At 43.7% G+C, this 19,965-nt stretch overlaps 1 protein-coding gene and 1 long non-coding RNA gene across 2 annotated transcripts in view; both read right to left on the bottom strand.

The window, feature by feature from the left end:
• Positions 1-471: 471 nt before the first annotated feature.
• On the bottom strand, positions 472-5,971 carry LOC114559459 (uncharacterized). Its single transcript, XR_003693095.1, has 3 exons — positions 5,894-5,971; positions 2,276-2,528; positions 472-942 (listed from the first exon to the last, which is right to left on the bottom strand). It is a non-coding gene; the product is annotated as an uncharacterized LOC114559459 (long non-coding RNA).
• Positions 5,972-6,099: 128 nt separating this feature from the next.
• ccdc120a (coiled-coil domain containing 120a) overlaps positions 6,100-19,965 on the bottom strand; it is a 25,463-nt gene continuing 11,597 nt past the window's right edge. Inside the window, exons 2-11 of the mRNA XM_028582645.1 lie at positions 18,749-18,950; positions 14,916-15,030; positions 14,659-14,786; positions 13,438-13,551; positions 12,236-12,371; positions 11,986-12,042; positions 10,413-10,512; positions 7,302-7,355; positions 6,847-7,210; positions 6,100-6,198 (exon numbers count right to left, since the gene is read on the bottom strand). Coding sequence (XP_028438446.1) covers positions 6,100-6,198; positions 6,847-7,210; positions 7,302-7,355; positions 10,413-10,512; positions 11,986-12,042; positions 12,236-12,371; positions 13,438-13,551; positions 14,659-14,786; positions 14,916-15,030; positions 18,749-18,796 — 1,215 coding nt within the window. The 5' untranslated portion in view covers positions 18,797-18,950. The remainder of the gene's footprint in view (positions 6,199-6,846; positions 7,211-7,301; positions 7,356-10,412; positions 10,513-11,985; positions 12,043-12,235; positions 12,372-13,437; positions 13,552-14,658; positions 14,787-14,915; positions 15,031-18,748; positions 18,951-19,965) is intronic.

The following is a 19,965-nucleotide window of genomic DNA, read 5'->3' on the forward strand; positions in this document are numbered from 1 at the left end:
TGAGGAGCTATGAGTGAGGATGGAGGAGGGATCTCTGAGAAGCTATGAGTGAGGATGGAGGAGGTGATCTCTGAGGAGCTATGAGCGAGGATGGAGGAGGTGATCTCTGAGGAGCTATGAGTGAGGATGGAGGAGGTGATCTCTGAGGAGCTATGAGAGAGGATGGAGGAGGGATCTCTGAGGAGCTATGAGTGAGGATGGAGGAGGTGATCTCTGAGGAGCTATCAGCGAGGATGGAGGAGGTGATCTCTGAGGAGCTATGAGCGAGGATGGAGGAGGTGATCTCTGAGGAGCTATGAGCGAGGATGGAGGAGGTGATCTCTGAGGAGCTATGAGTGAGGATGGAGGAGGTGATCTCTGAGGAGCTATGAGCGAGGATGGAGGAGGGATCTCTGAGGAGCTATGAGAGAGGATGGAGGAGGAATCTCTGAGGAGCTATGAGAGAGGATACAGAGAGCAGCCTTCCTGGAAGCCGTGCAGCTGAAGGAGTTGCTAACTCCGCCCACACAGCTGACAAAGTCACGTGACGCTTCAGAGGAAAGGAAGTCTCATCCCTCTATAAACACATTCCCTCGTTCCCTCTCTCCTCGCATGATTTCCTTGCGTCTTTCTTGGTGGGACGGACTGAGAAACGAGAGAGGGAAGCAAGTGGTGGAAACATAACCCCTGGTTCTCCTGAAGAACCTGCAGGACAAACAGCACTCCAGAGAGGCGTTGATCCCAGGAAGCCAGCCCGGGATAGGCTCTGTGTCACTGTACGTCAGCCTCCTGATTGGTCGGTGAGTCAGACCAGAGTTCCAGCTTCCTGATTGGTCGGTGAGTCAGAAAACAGAGTTCCAGCTTCCTGATTGGTCGGTGAGTCAGACCAGAGTTCCAGGAGATAGCTGGTCTTCCTGTTTCTGAGGAGGGAATGAGTCTTGGTAGAGAGAGCTTTCCACAGACCTGAGAGAGAGAGACAGAGAGAGACAAAGAGAGAGAGAGAGAGGGAGAGAGACAGAGAGAGGGGGAGAGAGAGGCAGAAACTTTTAGTCGATTAGTCATTTGTTATGCTTATTCATGCTTAATTACTCATTTCCAAGAAACTTCTGAGCACATTTATGGTAAACACAAGATTTAAAGTGGTGCTTTTGCAGGATTAATTGTGGAGAAACTCAGTTTTACAGATGGTTAATTAACTACATTTATATTGTGCTTTTCTAGTCTTAACCACCTCTCAAAGCGCACAGCTCTGTCAATTAAATCAACTAATCGATTAGTCGACAAAATCCTATAAGTGTTAGTCGACTAAGAATTTCTTTAGTCGAGGACAGCCCTAGAGGCCCCTGTGCTCGTTGGGACCTTTAAAGCAGCAGAGGTTTTTCTGTACCCTTCCCCAGAACTGTGCCCCGAGACAATCATGTCTCGGAGGTCTGAACTTTGGTCTTTAACACCAGGTAGAGTGTTGATCTTTTGTGTATACTTGCATATTTAAATTGTGTGCGGGCAGTGCATTTTGGTTTATTTATTCTACTTATTTGAATTTTAAATGCTACATTATAGTAAAGTGATGTACTTTTCTGAACTTACCAGACTGTTGTAGCTGTTCTATTATTCACCTTTACCCACTTAGTCATTATATCCACATTACTGATGATTATTTATCATTGTGTGCATATATTTTGTGAAAGCACCGATAGTCAACACTACAATATCGCCACAATATTGATATCGAGGTATTTGGTCAAAAATATTGGGATATTTGATTTTCTCCATATGGTCGAGCACTACTTCTGACCACGCTGATGTTTGTTCGAGTGTATGATTGGCAGACGGGTCTGTACCTGTACTAGAGCTGGGCAATCTATCGATATTATATCGATATCGTGATATGAGACTAGATATCGTCTTAGATTTTGGATATCGTAATATCGTGATATGACATAAGTGTCTTTTCCTGGTTTTAAATGCTACATTACAGTAAAGTGATGCACTTTTCTGAACTTACCGGACTGTTGTAGCTGTTCTATTATTCACCTTTACCCACTTAGTCATTATATCCACATTACTGATGATGATTATTTATCAAAAATCTCATCTCATTGTGTGCATATATTTTGTGAAAGCACCGATAGTCAACACTACAATATCGTTGCAGTATCGATATCGAGGTATTTGGTCAAAAATATCGTGATATTTGATTATCTCCATATCGGCCAGCCCTACTTCTGACCACGCTGATGTTTGTTCGAGTGTGTGATTGGCAGACGGGGTCTGTACCTGTACAGGTGACTCCTACCTGCCGTGCAGCGGGTGTCCGTGGAACGTGGCCGAATGCGGCAGCGTCTTTTTGTGATGACTCGTCTCCGTCTGATAGGTCGCCTGCTGGATGCCGCCGTGAGTCCTCCGTCTGCCGTGCAGAGCTCCTCCCCCTCCAGCCTGACCTTTGACCCCCCCGTTGGCCTTAGTGTTGACTCCCGTGTTGACCTTTCCGTTGGCCCGGTTTTGGTGGGTGGAGCCTATCGTGTTCCTCAGGTACCAGTCCCTCAGACCTGACAATCACAAACAATGGAGGCAACCGTTTACGTTTTAGTCAAGTCTTATGTCTGCACCTGGCAGAACTAGTTTCATTCTTTATCTCACTGGGTCTCAAGCTCTTTTCTATAATGTCCCCCCCTTTGAACAGTGTTTTTAAGCCATGTACCCCCTAACCAGCATGAATAGTTTCTGGTAGAAAAAAATAAAAGTGTCTATAAAGAGGAAGAATACAGCGCTGTCAGCGATAGATTTACTAAACAACAGCCTTGGACCTGGAAAACATTTAGATGCTGATGAAGAAAGGAGACAAAAACTTGGAAAAAGACGGAAGGAAGAAGGAAGGAAGGCAAGAAGAGGTAGAAAATATTAACAAAAACACAGTAGAAAGAAGGAAGGCAACACTAGGGCGACAAAAGAGACAAAATAATTCAAATAAGCGACAAACTCCGGAAAAAAGAGACAAAAAATTAGAAGACAAAAAGTCAGGAAGAAAGGCAAGAAGAGGTCAAAACAAAGCTCGAGCACCCACGAAAAATACTGAGCACCCATCACACAGCACACAGCATCGTTTCATTGAAAATGAGGCATACAGGACCTGCTTATCACTCCATTCATCATTAAAGCTGGGCTTTTCCACAACTTTTCGCTTCAGGCTCTTTGACAGTGATATTTTCGTCGGCCCATTTTCCACCAATCAGGACGCTGCATACTAAAACCATGTTTCCATAATAATAATAATAATAATAATAATAATAATAATATACAATAATAATAATAATTACAAGGTGAAGGTCCTGATTATTACATATTCCCTGGATATTACATTGATGTGATGTCATAAAAAAAATTAATGTTAACATGGCACACTAAAAAACAAGAAATTTTGAAAAGGGCACTTCATATCAAAAAGGTTGCCGACCCGTGGCCGACATTTGGTATCGAAAAAAGTCGATCGTTAGGAACCGGCAATCGAAACTGAGGTATCGAAATTGGCACCGGATGGAAAGATTTTGAACGAAGCCCATCCATACTCGGGTCTAATCTGACCCATTTAAAAAAAAGTTTCTAAATCAGAAATTTGGGTTTCTTTCAACCAAATAAAAAAAAATAAAAATAAAAAAAACGTGTATGGTTCCCTACAACGCTCTTCACAAGTTAAATAAATGACCAGTTCACTACTTTCATTGAATTTTGGTGTTTTTATTCAATTTTATAACATTTGGAGAAAAAATGATAAAAGAATGCCGAAAAAAGTGACTGAAATGTCGGAAAAAAGCTTCAAAAACGTTGGGGAAAAAACAACTAAACTGTCAAAAAAGTCGACAAAAATGTTGAAAAAAAGTGATTGATATGCAGCATAATCAAAATTTTGCGAGGGGCCAGATTTGGCCCGCGGGCCTGGAGTTTGACACATCTGGTCTAGAGTTTAGCCCTGCTCTATCTGCAAAGTGTCCTGAGATAACAACTGTCTATATAGCCTTTACAGAGACCCAACAATCCCCCCAAAAAGCAAGCATTTGGTGCGAGTGCAGCGAAGACAAACTTCCTTTTCACCCTCCTTTGTCCTTGGGTCGTTTTCAAAATATATACTGTATATATATATATATATATATATATATATATAAAATATCTCAGAAATATGGGTTTCTTTTTAACCATATTACCCAAAAATAACCTGAGTGGTTCCCTGCAACGCTCTCACACGTACAATTACTGATCACTACTTTCTTTGAATTTTGAGCGTTTTATTTAATTTTATAGCATTTGAATAAAAATGCAAATGGTTTAAACGGTATCCTGACCCAACTGTGACATCCTGTATACCAGTCTGTGATTATCCATCAACATACGTTCCTCTAATATTAGTCAAAATTATTCCTAATTTCATCTTTATTAAACTGAAAAATGAGGTACAACTTCAACTATAAACAAGGTTTATTGACCATGAATTCCCCAAAAAATAAGATCCCTTAGTGGTTAGAAGTTGGTGTTAGTGGAAGTGAAATAATGTGTCAAACGACAAAAACATGACAAAAACATTGCAATAAAGGGGCAAAAATGTCAGAAAAAGTGTTTTTTGACCTGAGAGGACATGGTCAGTGGGAAGACCACACAAACCTGGGACAGAAACCTGGCTGTCCCAACAATAACCACACCTGTGTATTTCTAGTCCAGGTTAGGGTTATTCTGCTGGACTCCCAGCAGGTGGCGCCCCACCCTCAGACAGCAGACAGGCGGACCACTTCTGCTGCAGTGACCCACTTTCATCTCCACATCATTAAAGAGGCAAGAGGTTTTTTTTTTTTTTATCTTCACAGATTCAGATTTTTGACAGATTAAGATTAAATCTGTTTTGCTGGCGGTGGCCGGGTTGGATCAGTGGGAAGAGCAGGCGCACGTATACTGAGAGGCTTATGCGATCTGTGACCATTTCCTGTCTGTCTGTCTCTCTGTCTCTGTTTCTCTGTCTCTCTCTGTCTCTCTCTCTCTCACCTAGCTGTCCTGTCAAAATAAAAGCGGAAAAGCCCCAAAAATTATATTTTTCTAAAAAAATAAATAAATAGAAATCTGTTCACTGGCGGCGCGTCAGGGGATGTGAGGGGTGCTGCACCCAGGTCATGTGAAAATGTGGGCGTCACTAAACGGAAAGCTGAGTCAGTTCTGAACATTTTTGATATGAAACACATCAGGGATCATATACAAATATATACAAATATATTATTATATACAGCACAGGCCAAAAGTTTGGACACACCTTCTCATTTAAATTTTAATTAATTAATTTTTTTAAAGTTTCCTTTTTATTTTCATGACTATTTACATTGTATATTCTCGCTGAAGGCATCAAAACTATGAATGAACACATATGGAATTATGTACTTAACAAAAAAGTGTGAAATAACTGAAAACATGTCTTATATTTTAGATTCTTCAAAGTAGCCACCCTTTGCTTTTTTTGATAACTCTGCAAACCCTTGGTGTTCTCTCAATGAGCTTCATGAGGTAGTCACCTGAAATGGTTTTACCTTCACAGGTGTGCTTTGTCAGGGTTCATTAGTGGAATTATTTCCCTTATTAATAAAAAAGCAAAGGGTGGCTACTTTGAAGAATCTAAAATATAAGACATGTTTTCAGTTATTTCACACTTTTTTGTTAAGTACATAATTCCATATGTGTTCATTCATAGTTTTGATGCCTTCAGTGAGAATCTACAATGTAAATAGTCATGAAAATAAAAAGGAAACACATTGAATGAGAAGGTGTGTCCAAACTTTTGGCCTGTACTGTACAAATACCCTAAAAAGATGAATTTGAGAAGACATGTGACCTCAGAGGGTTAAACAGCGTAGTGACGTAACAGGAAGTGGTTGAAGCTTACCTTCCAGGGCGAGGGCCTTGTGGAGGCTCCTGGTGGCGTCCTCCAGCTGAGCTTCCTGGGCGGGCGCCGACGGCTGTGGGGGTCGGGGGGGCAGCAGGTGGGGGGGTGGGGGTCCGGCTGGATGGCGGCGGACAGAGGAGGATTATGGGTATTATCGGTCTGGCTCTGCTGCACCGGGAGGAAGGGCCCGCAGGATTTGGTGCGGGTCACTTTGACTCGCCGCTGGTCGCCAGAGTGGCCACGGTAGCTGGGCGGCGCTCCCTGAGGCTGCTGGGACGAACAGACATAGACAGTAAATATAGAAACTGGACCAGCAGACCCCGTGTCTCTGGTCTGAGACCAGTGGAGGATATCAGAAGTCTCTTTCCCGGTGCTGGCTGAGTGTTACTGAGCAGCCTCCAACTGAGCTTGAAGACGTAGATGTGACGTGAGCAACGTGTCTGAAAGTGTGAAGTCTTCTGGTAGCTGTGCCGAGAGAAATCTCAATCATTCCCAATCTTACAGAGACGGAGAGTGTAGGTATATGTAAGGAGATAACATAGACACAGGCTAATTACTGATCACTAACATGCTAGTTAACATTAGTCCTTAAACCTAAACAGATAATGTGAGTCCAAACTGCCTGTGAGCTTCTCCTGTACTATACGGTAATTCCTCTACTGTGTGACAGTAAGTCTCGTGGTTATGACCCAATCGTTAGCCTATTGTTATAAAAGCGTCTGCTACGGAGCCATAACGTGAGCTACAAGGTAATGGAGCCTTTTATACATTGTCGTGTTTCTTTAGAAATAAACAACAGACAAATAGAGTCTTTAAACGCTTCAGATGTAAAGTTATTCTCTGTCAAAGTGACGTCAGAATGAATGGGAGTCAATGGGATGCTAACGGGAGGGGATGGCCAGGTAGCATCAAAATGGCGCCATAGGAGGTTCGAGTTCTGAAGCGAAGCTTACCCCCTTGGACGAGCAGCTGTTGTAGAGCAGCTGCTGGTGGTGCTGCGACGTGATTGGCTGCTGGTGGTGGTGCTGCGACGTGATTGGCTGCCGGTTGCTGTTGGGCTGGGACTGCTGTCGCTGCAACTGCTGCTGTTTGCCCCACACGTAGTCCAGCAGGACCTCGCCGTACGCCGCCGCTCGGCCGTTGTTGTGCGCCGGCGCCCGCGTCCGGCCGTCGGCGAGCGTTTCGGAGCTCCTGAACGCTCCGGCCGTGGCGTTCGTTCCTCGGGACCCCGCCAGACCGTTTACCCACAATCCCGCCTGCCGCGGGTCCACCTCCGGGAGCTGGGTGCGCTCCAGGCCCCCGTCGTAGGAGCTGTTACTGTGGCGGGCAGCGTTGGCCCTGAGCACGCCCTCCCCCCCCGTTGGTCCTGGATCAGCGGGGGGGGAGGAGGGGGAGGAGTCCTGAGAGCGGGGAGGGGGGGGGGGGGGGCTTGTGGGTCTGAATAGTCTCTGGATGGTCGGTCCTGAAAGAAGAGCGGGACAGGTGAGAAGACGTCAGTTTAGGGCTGTGCTCGATTGAAGAAATTCTTAGTCGACTAAAAACTCATTCAGTTGTATCGACTAACAGATTAGTTGATTTAATCGACAGATCTGTAAATCTGAGTTTCTCCACTAAGAGTCATGCAAAAGCACCACTTTAATTCTTGCGTTTACCAGAGATGTGCTCGTACGTTTCTTGGAAATACAGTACAAGCTTTTTTTTGATAACTCTGCAAACCCTTGGTGTTCTCTCAATGAGCTTCATGAGGTAGTCACCTGAAATGGTTTTACCTTCACAGGTGTGCTTTGTCAGGGTTAATTAGTGGAATTATTATTTCTTATTAATAAAAAAGCAAAGGGTGGCTACTTTGAAGAATCTAAAATACAAGACATGTTTTCAGTTATTTCACACTTTTTTGTTAAGTACATAATTCCATATGTGTTCATTCATAGTTTTGATGCCTTCAGTGAGAATCTACAATGTAAATAGTCATGAAAATAAAAAGGAAACACATTGAATGAGAAGGTGTGTCCAAACTTTTGGCCTGTACTATAAGTCATTCAGCATAAAAAAAAAGAATCAAACATGACTAATGGACTAAAGAAATCTAAGTTGACTAAGACCAAAACGACCGATTAGTCGACTAATCGACTAAGAGGGAGCAGCCCTACGTCAGTTAAATGGATACTCCACTGTTTGTTGAAATAGTTCTTATCACGGTCTCCCCTGGCTGTAGAGAGGTGGGCCAACGCATTTTTTGGTCTCAGTGAAAGTAATTAGGTTGTTTTTTTGTCTTTTGTTGGCTCACTTTTACTCACAACATGCTAACCGGCAACATGGGATTCAATTCACTACGCTAAGCTAACTAGCGGCGGCGCTGCCGGTGTTGTACCGGACTAAAACAATGCATGCACAAAAAATGCGTTGGCCCACCTATCTACAGCTAGAGGAGACCCCACCTATCTACAGCTAGAGGAGACCCCACCTATCTACAGCTAGAGGAGACCCCACCTATCTACAGCTAGGGGAGACCCCACCTATCTACAGCTAGGGGAGACCCCACCTATTTACAGCTAGAGGAGACCCCACCTATCTACAGCTAGAGGAGACCCCACCTATCTACAGCTAGAGGAGACCCCATCTATCTACAGCTAGGGGAGACCCCACCTATCTACAGCTAGAGGAGACCCCACCTATCTACAGCTAGAGGAGACCCCATCTATCTACAGCTAGGGGAGACCCCACCTATCTACAGCCAGAGGAGACCCCACCTATCTACAGCTAGAGGAGACCCCACCTATCTACAGCCAGAGGAGACCCCACCTATCTACAGCTAGAGGAGACCCCACCTATCTACAGCTAGAGGAGACCCCACCTATCTACAGCTAGAGGAGACCCCATCTATCTACAGCTAGGGGAGACCCCACCTATCTACAGCTAGAGGAGACCCCACCTATCTACAGCTAGGGGAGACCCCACCTATCTACAGCTAGAGGAGACCCCACCTATCTACAGCTAGGGGAGACCACACCTATCTACAGCTAGGGGAGACCCCACCTATCTATAGCTAGAGGAGACCCCACCTATCTACAGCTAGGGGAGACCCCACCTATCTACAGCCAGGGGAGACCCCACCTATCTACAGCTAGAGGAGACCCCACCTATCTACAGCTAGGGGAGACCCCACCTATCTACAGCCAGGGGAGACCCCACCTATCTACAGCTAGAGGAGACCCCACCTATCTACAGCTAGAGGAGACCCCACCTATCTACAGCTAGAGGAGACCCCCACCTATCTACAGCTAGGGGAAACCTGCTAGCCTTGTCTTAACACATGGATGTTTCCCATAAACATAAATATATTCTGATCTTATTACAGCAAAATCAACGTCGGCAGTATTGACGGCAAAATAGGCTCCAGAATATTTCCTTCTGTATCTACAGGTTTTTTATTACATTTATATATCTGCATTTATACCAAAACCTCGAGACTTTCAAACATCAACATTTCATTTATTAATATCTATTTGTGTCTAAATGACATATACATAACATCTTTTCCTTTTCTATTTTGAATGGAAACGCTTCCAACATGCTAGCGTGTCGCGTGAAAAATAGGTGCCGGTCCTGTTTCTAGCGTGCACGCGCCTAAGACGTGCGCATCAAACTCTTTTTGACTGCCAAGATGGCGGCGGCCGGAAACATCAAGAGCCGTCACTGCCCGATGTCGAGCGCAGATTTGAGTCACGCATGCGTCACTTTGCGACAAGTAGCCTCCAAGATGCTAACAGCTTTTTGAGCTAACGCTCAGTCTATGAGCTAACGTTAACAATCAAACAATCATAGCTAAAACATTTTTGAAATGACTGCTAGCTACGAGTTAGCATTCAAACACAACAGATGCTGTCACTTGAATGGCGTTTTGAGCTAACGTTAGCAATCTAACAATCATAGATAGCTAAATCATTTTTGGAAATTATTTCCATCTTGTGTTATTGTACGTAAAGAGAAACGTTTATTATTTTACGGATTTCACAAATTTCAGTAAGACACGTTATGCCGTAAACCGTTTAAATCTGAGCAGCGGGCAGTGACGAATGTGAAGACCGTGGGGCTAACTGCTAACCGTTAGCAAAACTGTTACCAGTTAACTGTTCGTTACTGGCTGGTCTTCAACGTCACATGATTCCTTTTTTCCTGTCTGTTCCTCGCCGTGTCTAAACTGACTATCTGTAAATTGTCCTGGAATAACTTCTGCTATGATTCGACAATATGAATAAAATGAATGAATTATATTTCCTTTGCAGAGGAACAACTCGCCTGCGTGTGTGTGTGTGTGTGTGTGTGTGTGTGTGTGTGTGTGTGTGTCGGTTAGTGTGTGTCAGTATTTCTTTCTCTGTGTGTGTGTTTGTGTACATACGTCATCATCAGATTCGATGGACAAAAACAAGCAAGCAAATGTGTGTGTGTGTGTGTCTGTGTGTCTCTGTGTGTGTGTGTGTGTGTGTGTGTGTGTGTGTGTGTGTCTGTCTGTGTGTACCTGTTGTGCAGAGAGTTCCTTCTGGTTTTGTTCTGGTAGAAAACCTCCACAGGAGAACCAGTAGAGACCAGCGGGGGGCGACACTGAGACACACCATCGTCTGACAGACAGACAGAGAAAGACAGACACACAGACAGGCAGACAGAGACAGACAGACAGACAGGCAGACAGAGACAGACAGGCAGGCAGACAGAGACAGACAGGCAGACAGAGACAGACAGACAGACAGACAGGCAGACAGAGACAGACAGACAGACAGATAGGCAGACAGAGACAGACAGACAGACAGAGACAGACAGACAGGCAGACAGAGACAGACAGAGACAGACAGAGACAGACAGACAGACAGACAGGCAGACAGAGACAGACAGACAGACAGATAGGCAGACAGAGACAGACAGACAGACAGAGACAGACAGACAGGCAGACAGAGACAGACAGAGACAGACAGAGACAGACAGACAGAAAGATAGGCAGACAGAGACAGACAGACAGACAGACAGACGCAGACAGACGCAGACAGAGACAGACAGATACCGACAGAGACAGACACACAGACAGACAGACAGACAGACAGACAGACAGACAGTTAGGTTTGTGCTCTGATGAAATCAATGTTTTGAATAACGACAGATTTAGAATGATGTAAGACATTATCACCCTGTACAGTATTTTCAGGAACCAAAGAGCTGGTCACTGAGCAGCTACACATATGTGACACAATACAACAAGGACAGAGAGAAACCTACACCAGCGGTGTAGTCTACACGATAAGCAGGTATACGCAGTATACCCACTAAGAAAGCTCCAGGATTTCCATATACCCCACTTAAAAATGCTCAATGACACGCAACAACATACCTTCCATTATATTTTTGATATATTTTGAATTGTCATCTGTGTTTTTCTTCCTCACATAGGCTCAATCAAGGTATATCCACTGTAAATTGGTGCATAAAAGTGAATCCGAATTAAGGAAATTAAGTCGTTGATGCTCAAACCAGACCTCTTTAAATTTTTCACTCTTTGTTTCATTGCAGCCATTTGCTACAATCAAACCATGTGATGTTTCAGTTTTTCTTTTTTAATAAATTTGTAAAAATTTCTACATTTCTGTTTTTTTCTGTCAAGATGGGGTGCTGAGTGTACATTAATGAGCAATAAAATGAACTTTTTTTGATTTTAGCGAATGGCTGCAATGAAACAAAGAGTGAAAAATTTGAAAGGGTCTTAATTCTGTCCGTACCCACTGTATATAGCCTACAGTACAGTATACCCACTACAGTACACTAGACTACACCACTGGCGTAAACCCAGCAAAGGACATTTGTTTTTATACCAAAACGTAGCAGCGTAAATGTAGCCTCGGGTGAACTGTTCTGTGATGTCACTGTGACGTCACATCCCAGTCATTATGTCCGCGAGTACAATTTTTTTAATTACTGATAGAAATGATGGATTAAAAACGACAAAAACATGTAAGAATTAACTGCAGTTCTTTGACGCTGTTTCACTGTCAGCCAGCAGGAGGCGCTGCAGCAACTAACAGTGTGTGTGTGTGTGTGTGTGTTACCGTTCTCGAGTCCTGTCGAGTCTGATGTCGAGCTGCTCTCTGACCTCACTGTGTCATCTGAAAACACACACACACACACACACACACACACACACACACACACACACACACACACACACACACACATTCAAAATAAAGGCAGGAAGAAACAGATTTCCTCGTCTTCCTTAAACAATGGTGTCTCTCATCTACTGCCAGTTGTGTGTGTGTGTGTGTGGTGTGTGTGTGTGTGTGTGTGTGTGTGTTTTACCTGTGTGGCAGCCTCTGTGTACAGTCCTCTTGCCGTGGTGTGTGTGTGTCTGTGTGTTGTGTTCGGAGTCGCTGTGTTTCCTCAGGGCTCCGCTGAATAAAGTTTTCTTCTGCTTTGAACGCTGAGAGTCTTCCTCCTGAAGACACACACACACACACACACACACACACACACACACACACACACACACACACACACACACACACACACACACACACACACACACACACACACACAGACACACACACACACACACACACACACACACACATAGACACACAGACACACACACACACATACACACAGACACACAAACACATACATACACACAGACACACACACACATACACACACACACACACACACACACACACAAATACATACATACACACAGACACACAAACACATACATACACACAGACACACACACACACACATACACACAGACACACACACACACACACACACACACACACATATACACAGACACACACACATACATACACACACACACACACACACACACAGATACACACACAGACACACACACATACACAGACACACATAGACATACATAGACACACACACAGACACAGACACACACAGACACAGACACACACACACACAAATACATACATACACACAGACACACACACACACACACACACACACAGACACACACACACACATACACACACACACACACACACACACACACACACATATACACAGACACACACACACATACATACACACAGACACACACACACAGATACACACACAGACACACACACATACACAGACACACATAGACATACATAGACACACACACACACACACACACACAGACACACACACACAAATACATACATACACACAGACACACAAACACATACATACACACAGACACACACACACACACACACATACATACACACACACACACACACACAGATACACACACAGACACACACACACACACAGATACACACACAGACACACACACACACATACACAGACACACATAGACATACATAGACACACACACACACACACACACACACACAGACACACACACAGACACACACACACATACACAGACACACATAGACACACACACACACACACACACACACTTGGTCATGGTCATGACATTACAGAGATCAGCACCAGCAGACTGAAATCAGGGCCACAAGTCTCACCTCCGCTCGGCACTTCCTGTTTACTGGGCGAGATGTCCCAGCTCTCCTTCGGACACAGGGGGGTTTCTCTCCCGCCTCCAGGGGGAAGTCACTGGGCACCGCACCCGTCAGCTCCTGACCAATCAAAACACACCTTATATTACATCAGATTAAAGTGCCCATATTATGAAAAAAATCTCTTTTTCTGGTGATTTGGGGTGTTATTTTGTGTCTCTGGTGCTTCCACACGCATGGTGTTCTGAGTGAGATATGAGTTTCTGAATGTGTCCTGCCTTCAGTCTCCTGGTGAGCTGGTCAAAATCTGCACGGCTTTCTACGTCACAAGCCGAAACGAACTGGCTAACCGCAACCGTTAGCTTGTAGCATTAGCATGCTAGCTAGTTCTCAATAGCAAAGCACCGCTACAACACACACAAGTTCACAGTTGGAGAAACACCAACCTTTCTTTTACTGTCTATGGAGCTCGCTGACATGATCTGTGTCACATGTAACTGGATATATGTGTGTGTGTGTGTGTGTGTAAGTGTGTGTTCTGAGGTCTATAAGAGTAGATCTGAGTACATGAAAGGTGTGAATATGACTTTTTTTTATATTTTATTTATTTGGTTAATGTAAATTTTACTATTCATGTATGTATGATGTATTGTGTATTTTAGTTAAGATCAGCCTGCCCAGGGACTACGGGTGAAAATTAGCTTGTACAATGCATCTCTCCCCTTGGTGTTAATGTTTATTGTTTCTTTAAATAAATAAACTAAACTAAACTAAACTAATCTACGATCTGAGCTACTGAGCATGTGCGAGTGCAATCAAAGATAGTACAGAAGAAGAAGAAGAAAAGAGGTCTCACCCTGTAGCTAAAACAGAGACCTGAACACAGGGTGAAAAGAGGAGCTGCAGCAATGTGCACTACAACAAAAATATGGTGTTTTTTGAAAATTAAACCATGTAAACCTGTTCTGGTACAACCTCAAAATACAATTATGAACCTGAAAATGAGCAGAATATGGGAGCTTTAAAGCAACTTTCAAAAAAGTTCTTAAAAAAAATAAATAAAAAATAACAGTGACAAGACTGTGACCTAGGATGGCGAAGGAATGTCCCGCGCTACTCTGCCCTCCAATCAGAGGCAGAGTAGCGCGGGACATTCCTTACCTCTAGTTAGCTGTGATTGGATAATCCCTGTTGGAGGGAGGGGGGTCCAGTTATGACATCACTCACCGCCTCCTGCAGACAGATGCGTCTCAGCTCAGCCAATCGTGCGCTGAGCAGCGCCTGCAGGCCCCGCCTCCTCTCCAGCAGCTCTGCCATTCGCTCCCTCTGCTTCCTGTCGGGACAGCTGAAAGGGTCTACACACACACACACACACACACACACACACACACACACACACACACACACACACACACACAGAGTAATGTAACTGTAACTGTCCTCGTGAAGACAAACATCTGTCTCTCGTTGCCGTGTGCTCTCACCAGGTGCTGAGATGAGTTGACCTTTGACCTCCATGGCGTGAGTATCCCATGTGGCTCCGCCTCCTTCCTCCTCGCTGCTCGCCTCCCGTTCGCCGCCCCACACACACTCACTCACCTGCAGAACACGTTCAATGCAACCTTTATTGTGACCGATACAATGCCAGACAATCCCGTAACGGTATATCAGGATATCTGTCTAGCTAGGACCACTAAATGCACGTGAACAGGTTAAGTGCAGGTTTTCTTTCATTTATTCGCTGAAAGTCCAAACTGTCAGAAAACAAGTTTTTCAGTCTGTAAATTAAAATGACACTATAACTATAGATAATAATAATAACTAATAATAACTATAGAGCAACTCTGGCTCCAGACCTTGGACTCAAACCTGGTATTTTTTTTAACAATACTTTATTAAGTTTTTCACATATAGAAAACATACAGCAATACAAATAATGTATTAAGTGTGCAATACAATAAAAAAAAAAACATTTACAAAGATGCAAAACAAATTAAATAATTGTACAAATAAAACTAAGTAATACAAATAAATAAATAACTGAAAAAGCAGCAGTAATGGTGATCTTTAAGTTAGTGTGACATTCTCATCCTCCAAAAATTCCCAAAAAGGTTTCCACACTTTAATAAACTGTTTTCATTTCCCTCTAACAATATATGTAAGTCTTTCCAGTGCAAGGTATGTTGCGATCTCCTTCAACCACAGCTTTACAGAGGGCAACAGTATGTTTTTCCAGAAAAGAGCGATCAGTCTTCTAGCTTGAAGAAGCCCAGGGGTAAAAATCCTGGTTAGCTGATTGGATAAACCATCTGTCTATCACCTATGTTGGTGATAGACAGGCCAAGTCAACCAATCAGATCCACAAAGCGTATGAAAATACAACCACAAGCCAGGCTAACCCTGCTGCTGCTGCTGCTGCAGGCAAAGCATAGCTCGTTAGCTTAGCAAGCTAGCAACATGTCGGTAAAGGAGATTTGCCGTTTGTGTAACGAGAATTTAGGAATAAAAGGCACCATTTCAGGTTCCCGGACAGCTGTCTGAAAATCCTGGTTAGCTCATTGGATAAACCATCCGTCTATCACCACCTAAACCCACCTCAAAACCAACGCTGATTGGCCCGGTCGTTTGGCTAACGGCTCCAAATGTTCTCTATCTCAAGATGCCAGACTGATCTGCGATTGGAGAACTGGAGCTCAGCCAGATCAGGACGATCTCACGAGGCTAAACATTCTTAGCTACTATCTGGGAAATGGCCCTCAGGAGCATCTTCTTAGTTTCCTCAAACTGCTGTCAGCCATCCCGGTGAAAACCTCTTCCTCTTCGGAAAAATCGGTGACGTGTCAAAACATTTGTGTCCAATCTGACCCTGTACTCTAGCCTGACAAGCATCAGCCCCACATCCAGATGTTGAGGTCTGGGAACTCCCCATTGGTCAGGGCTCAATCCGAAGGGGCGGGACAAACGGTTGTCTTTCAAATTCTCTCTGCACGTAATAGGACAGCTCTACAACCAATCAGAGCAACGCTAGCTGATAGATTAAACTTTAAACTCCGAACACATCCTGCCTTTTTTAAGAATGACTTCAGTGCCGTAGAGAGTTGCTAGACTAGACCGACCCTGGCTGCTAATTACATTTAGCTAGATTTCTAGGCTACCTGTTCTCTGTATAACAGAGGTTTCTATCAAGATTGCCTAATCAACATCACAATAAGTGGATGTCGGCAGCCTTTGCGGTTGCCAAAAAGCTGATTTTTTTTGTAACCGGAGAGAAATCAGTGCTCCACACATTCAAGACTGGAGAGATGCACTCTTTAAAATAGCTCAACTTGAAAGAGTAATCATCATGAATGTGGACTCTCTAGATGAGTAGGAGTTAATATGGCCACCTTTCTCAGCCGCCATGTCCTAAAGACAACAGACGATATAGTTAACAAATTAAAGTGTTGAATCTCAATGAAATATGTGGTTTGCATGAATGCGCATCACAGCTTACTACAGCGTAAGAACAAGTTTTTGTCATTGTCTTTGTTCTCTCCAAGTCATGTCATTGTCATTTTATTTATCTTTGTATGTGTACACGTCTGTGTATGTATGTGTACAGTACAGGCCAAAGGTTTGGACACACCTTCTCATTCAAATATGATTTTCATGACTATTTACATTGTAGATTCTCACTGAAGGCATCAAAACTACAAATGAACACATATGAAATTATGTACTTAACAAAAAAGTGTTAAATAACTGAAAACATCAACGTCTTATATTTTAGATTCCTCAAAGTAGCCACCCTTTGCTTTTTTTTATTAATAAGGGAAATAATTCCACTATTTAACCCTGACAAAGCACACTTGTGAAGGTAAAACCATTTCAGGTGACTACCTCATGAAGCTCATTGAGAGAACACCAAGGGTTTGCAGAGTTATCAAAAAAAGCAAAGGGTGGCTACTTTGAGGAATCTAAAATATAAGACATGTTTTCAGTTATTTCACACTTTTTTGTTAAGTACATAATTCCATATGTGTTCATTCATAGTTTTGATGCCTTCAGTGAGAATCTACAATGTAAATAGTCATGAAAATAAAAAGGAAACGCATTGAATGAGAAGGTGTGTCCAAACTTTTGGCCTGTACTGTATATTATGAGACTTTTTTGCAACGAAAATGCGGGGGATTATGAAATCATGCAAGCTCCGAATATTTTGCGCGGAAATCGGCAATTTATGCGGTGAAAGTGCGGCATAAATATGCGGACTTTGGCTGATTATGCGTTGAGTTATGTGATAGCATAATCGCGTTTCTCTGGAGGGACTGGCATTTCGCGGCAGCGTATCGATTCTCGTATTACACGAAGAAGGACAACGATATGTTGCCGTTTTGATGTTTTGTCCTACCCCTACCACGCACGGCAAAAAAACCTCCCTACCTTTAATAAATTGTTCAAACATGCTGTATCTGGCTGATGGCGTGAAGGAGAGATTATTCACAGGGACAGGGTCTGATGAATTTACACGATTAAGTCATTAGGCTCGTTCGAGATGAGCCAGATCTGCGCAGAACCGATCGCCGGCGATCGGCGCCCAATGCATGCTGGGTAGATTTGTGTCCGACTTGATCCCGACTTGCACACGTGGGCAACGATGACCTCACGAAACCAAGGCGGCCGCAGTTCTGAGACGCAGACAGCGGAGTTGCTTTTCACCGACTGCAAGAGCCAGGCGGACGCGGGCGGACCCAGGGGCATGCTGGGAAACGCCGGCCTCTCAGCTGATCCAACAGCTGATTGGTTCAGAATCGACTCAACATGACGACGTTTTATATAAACTTTTTATTGATTTTGAATCGGAGGGATTTTAACTGTGATTTGTCTGATTTAAAGGCTTATTGTGAACAGAACACGTGTAGTGTGGCTGATGGTGACGTTTAGAAGTCAGAGAGACTAAATCTGATCAGATTGCAGATCATCTACAGTTTGTTGGTGATTAAAATCAGCAACAGATCGCATGTAGAGCATTCTGACAGCTACTCTGTCATAATAAAATCAACTGGAGACTGTGTAGGAGCTGATATATATGGGTCCGATAACATTTTACCAGTGTTTCTGTCACTTCCTGTTCAGCCTGAAGGCTGCTGGAAAAGGCCGCCTGCTCTCGTCCACTTTACAGGCGAGGCCCAGTTCATCTCCAACGAGCCTATTTTCTGCCAGCATTCCTCTCTTGCCTTATTTGCAGCAACAGTGTTGTTCAATCAATCAATCAATCAATCAATCAATCAATCAATCAATAAATCAATCAATCAACCAATCAATCAATGGGTCTCACCTTGTAACTGTGTTCATAAGAGCTCCAGTAGTTCACTCCTGTGGCCATCCAACAGCCTGAACACCAGCCACAGCACTACTTCACTGGTCAGCTGTTAGCTGTTAGCTGTTAGCTGTTAGCTGTTAGCTGTTAGCTGTTAGCTGCGGGTGCAGTTCCTGGGCCGGCCTGCAGAGGGAGGTGGTCAGTCTTCAGAACCTCTGACCTGATGGGACAACAACAGAAGAAGAAGAAGAGGAGGATGACAACAGAGTGAGGACCGAGTAATGGTGCGTTCTTTTTGTCTTGTAATCGCGACTAGTAGCTCGAGTGTGACGTCACATCCGTGTCGAAAAACGAATAACCTGCGGGGTTGTTGCGTTCTTTTTGTCACACGATACTACGAGTCAGAGAAAAGATGGATTTTTGTAACATTTTTAGTAACATTTAGGACTCTATTCACCCAGTTATTGACATATTACACAAATATATTTCACAGTTTGATACATGAAACATTAACGTTAGGCTTCTGCTCTGCTTTCTGCTCCAGACTCGGCTTAAAGCCGTTGTTGTCATAGCAACCGAGCGTCTCTAGCCAATTTCAGCTGCACAAGCTCCAAAATAACTAATCAGGTGGTATTTAACTCCTAATAAGACTGTAGAGACATGTCTATAGGTAGCAGTATACAGCACTATGTTTAACTCCTAATAAGACTGTAGAGACATGTCTATAGGTAGCAGTATACAGCACTATGTTTAACTCCTAATAAGACTGTAGAGACATGTCTATAGGTAGCAGTATACAGCACTATGTTTAACTCCTAATAAGACTGTAGAGACATGTCTATAGGTAGCAGTATACAGCACTATGTTTAACTCCTAATAAGACTGTAGAGACATGTCTATAGGTAGCAGTATACAGCACTATGTGTACGACTTCTTCATTTGGTTACAACAACGACAAAAGTGCTTAAAATTGTAGAAAACCACAATGTTTACTACGTGTGATGCACGACGTAGCCATCTTTGAAAGTGAACTCGGGGTCCTCTGAGTTCAGACGACTTGACGAGTCGTATATATACGACCTCGGGGGGGCTCTTTTTACAACTTCCGGTTCGTAACTCCGCAAAACGACTCGTAGATCGACTTCGGTGGACAAAAAGAACGCACCTTGAATCTGGGACACGTTCAATCTCAAAACGGTGGACACGTGTACGCCGCATTCGGAATCTGCGTCTCA

This window comes from Perca flavescens, chromosome 7 (assembly GCF_004354835.1).
Source record: "Perca flavescens isolate YP-PL-M2 chromosome 7, PFLA_1.0, whole genome shotgun sequence".
In the NCBI taxonomy this organism is placed as follows: Eukaryota; Metazoa; Chordata; class Actinopteri; order Perciformes; family Percidae; genus Perca; species Perca flavescens.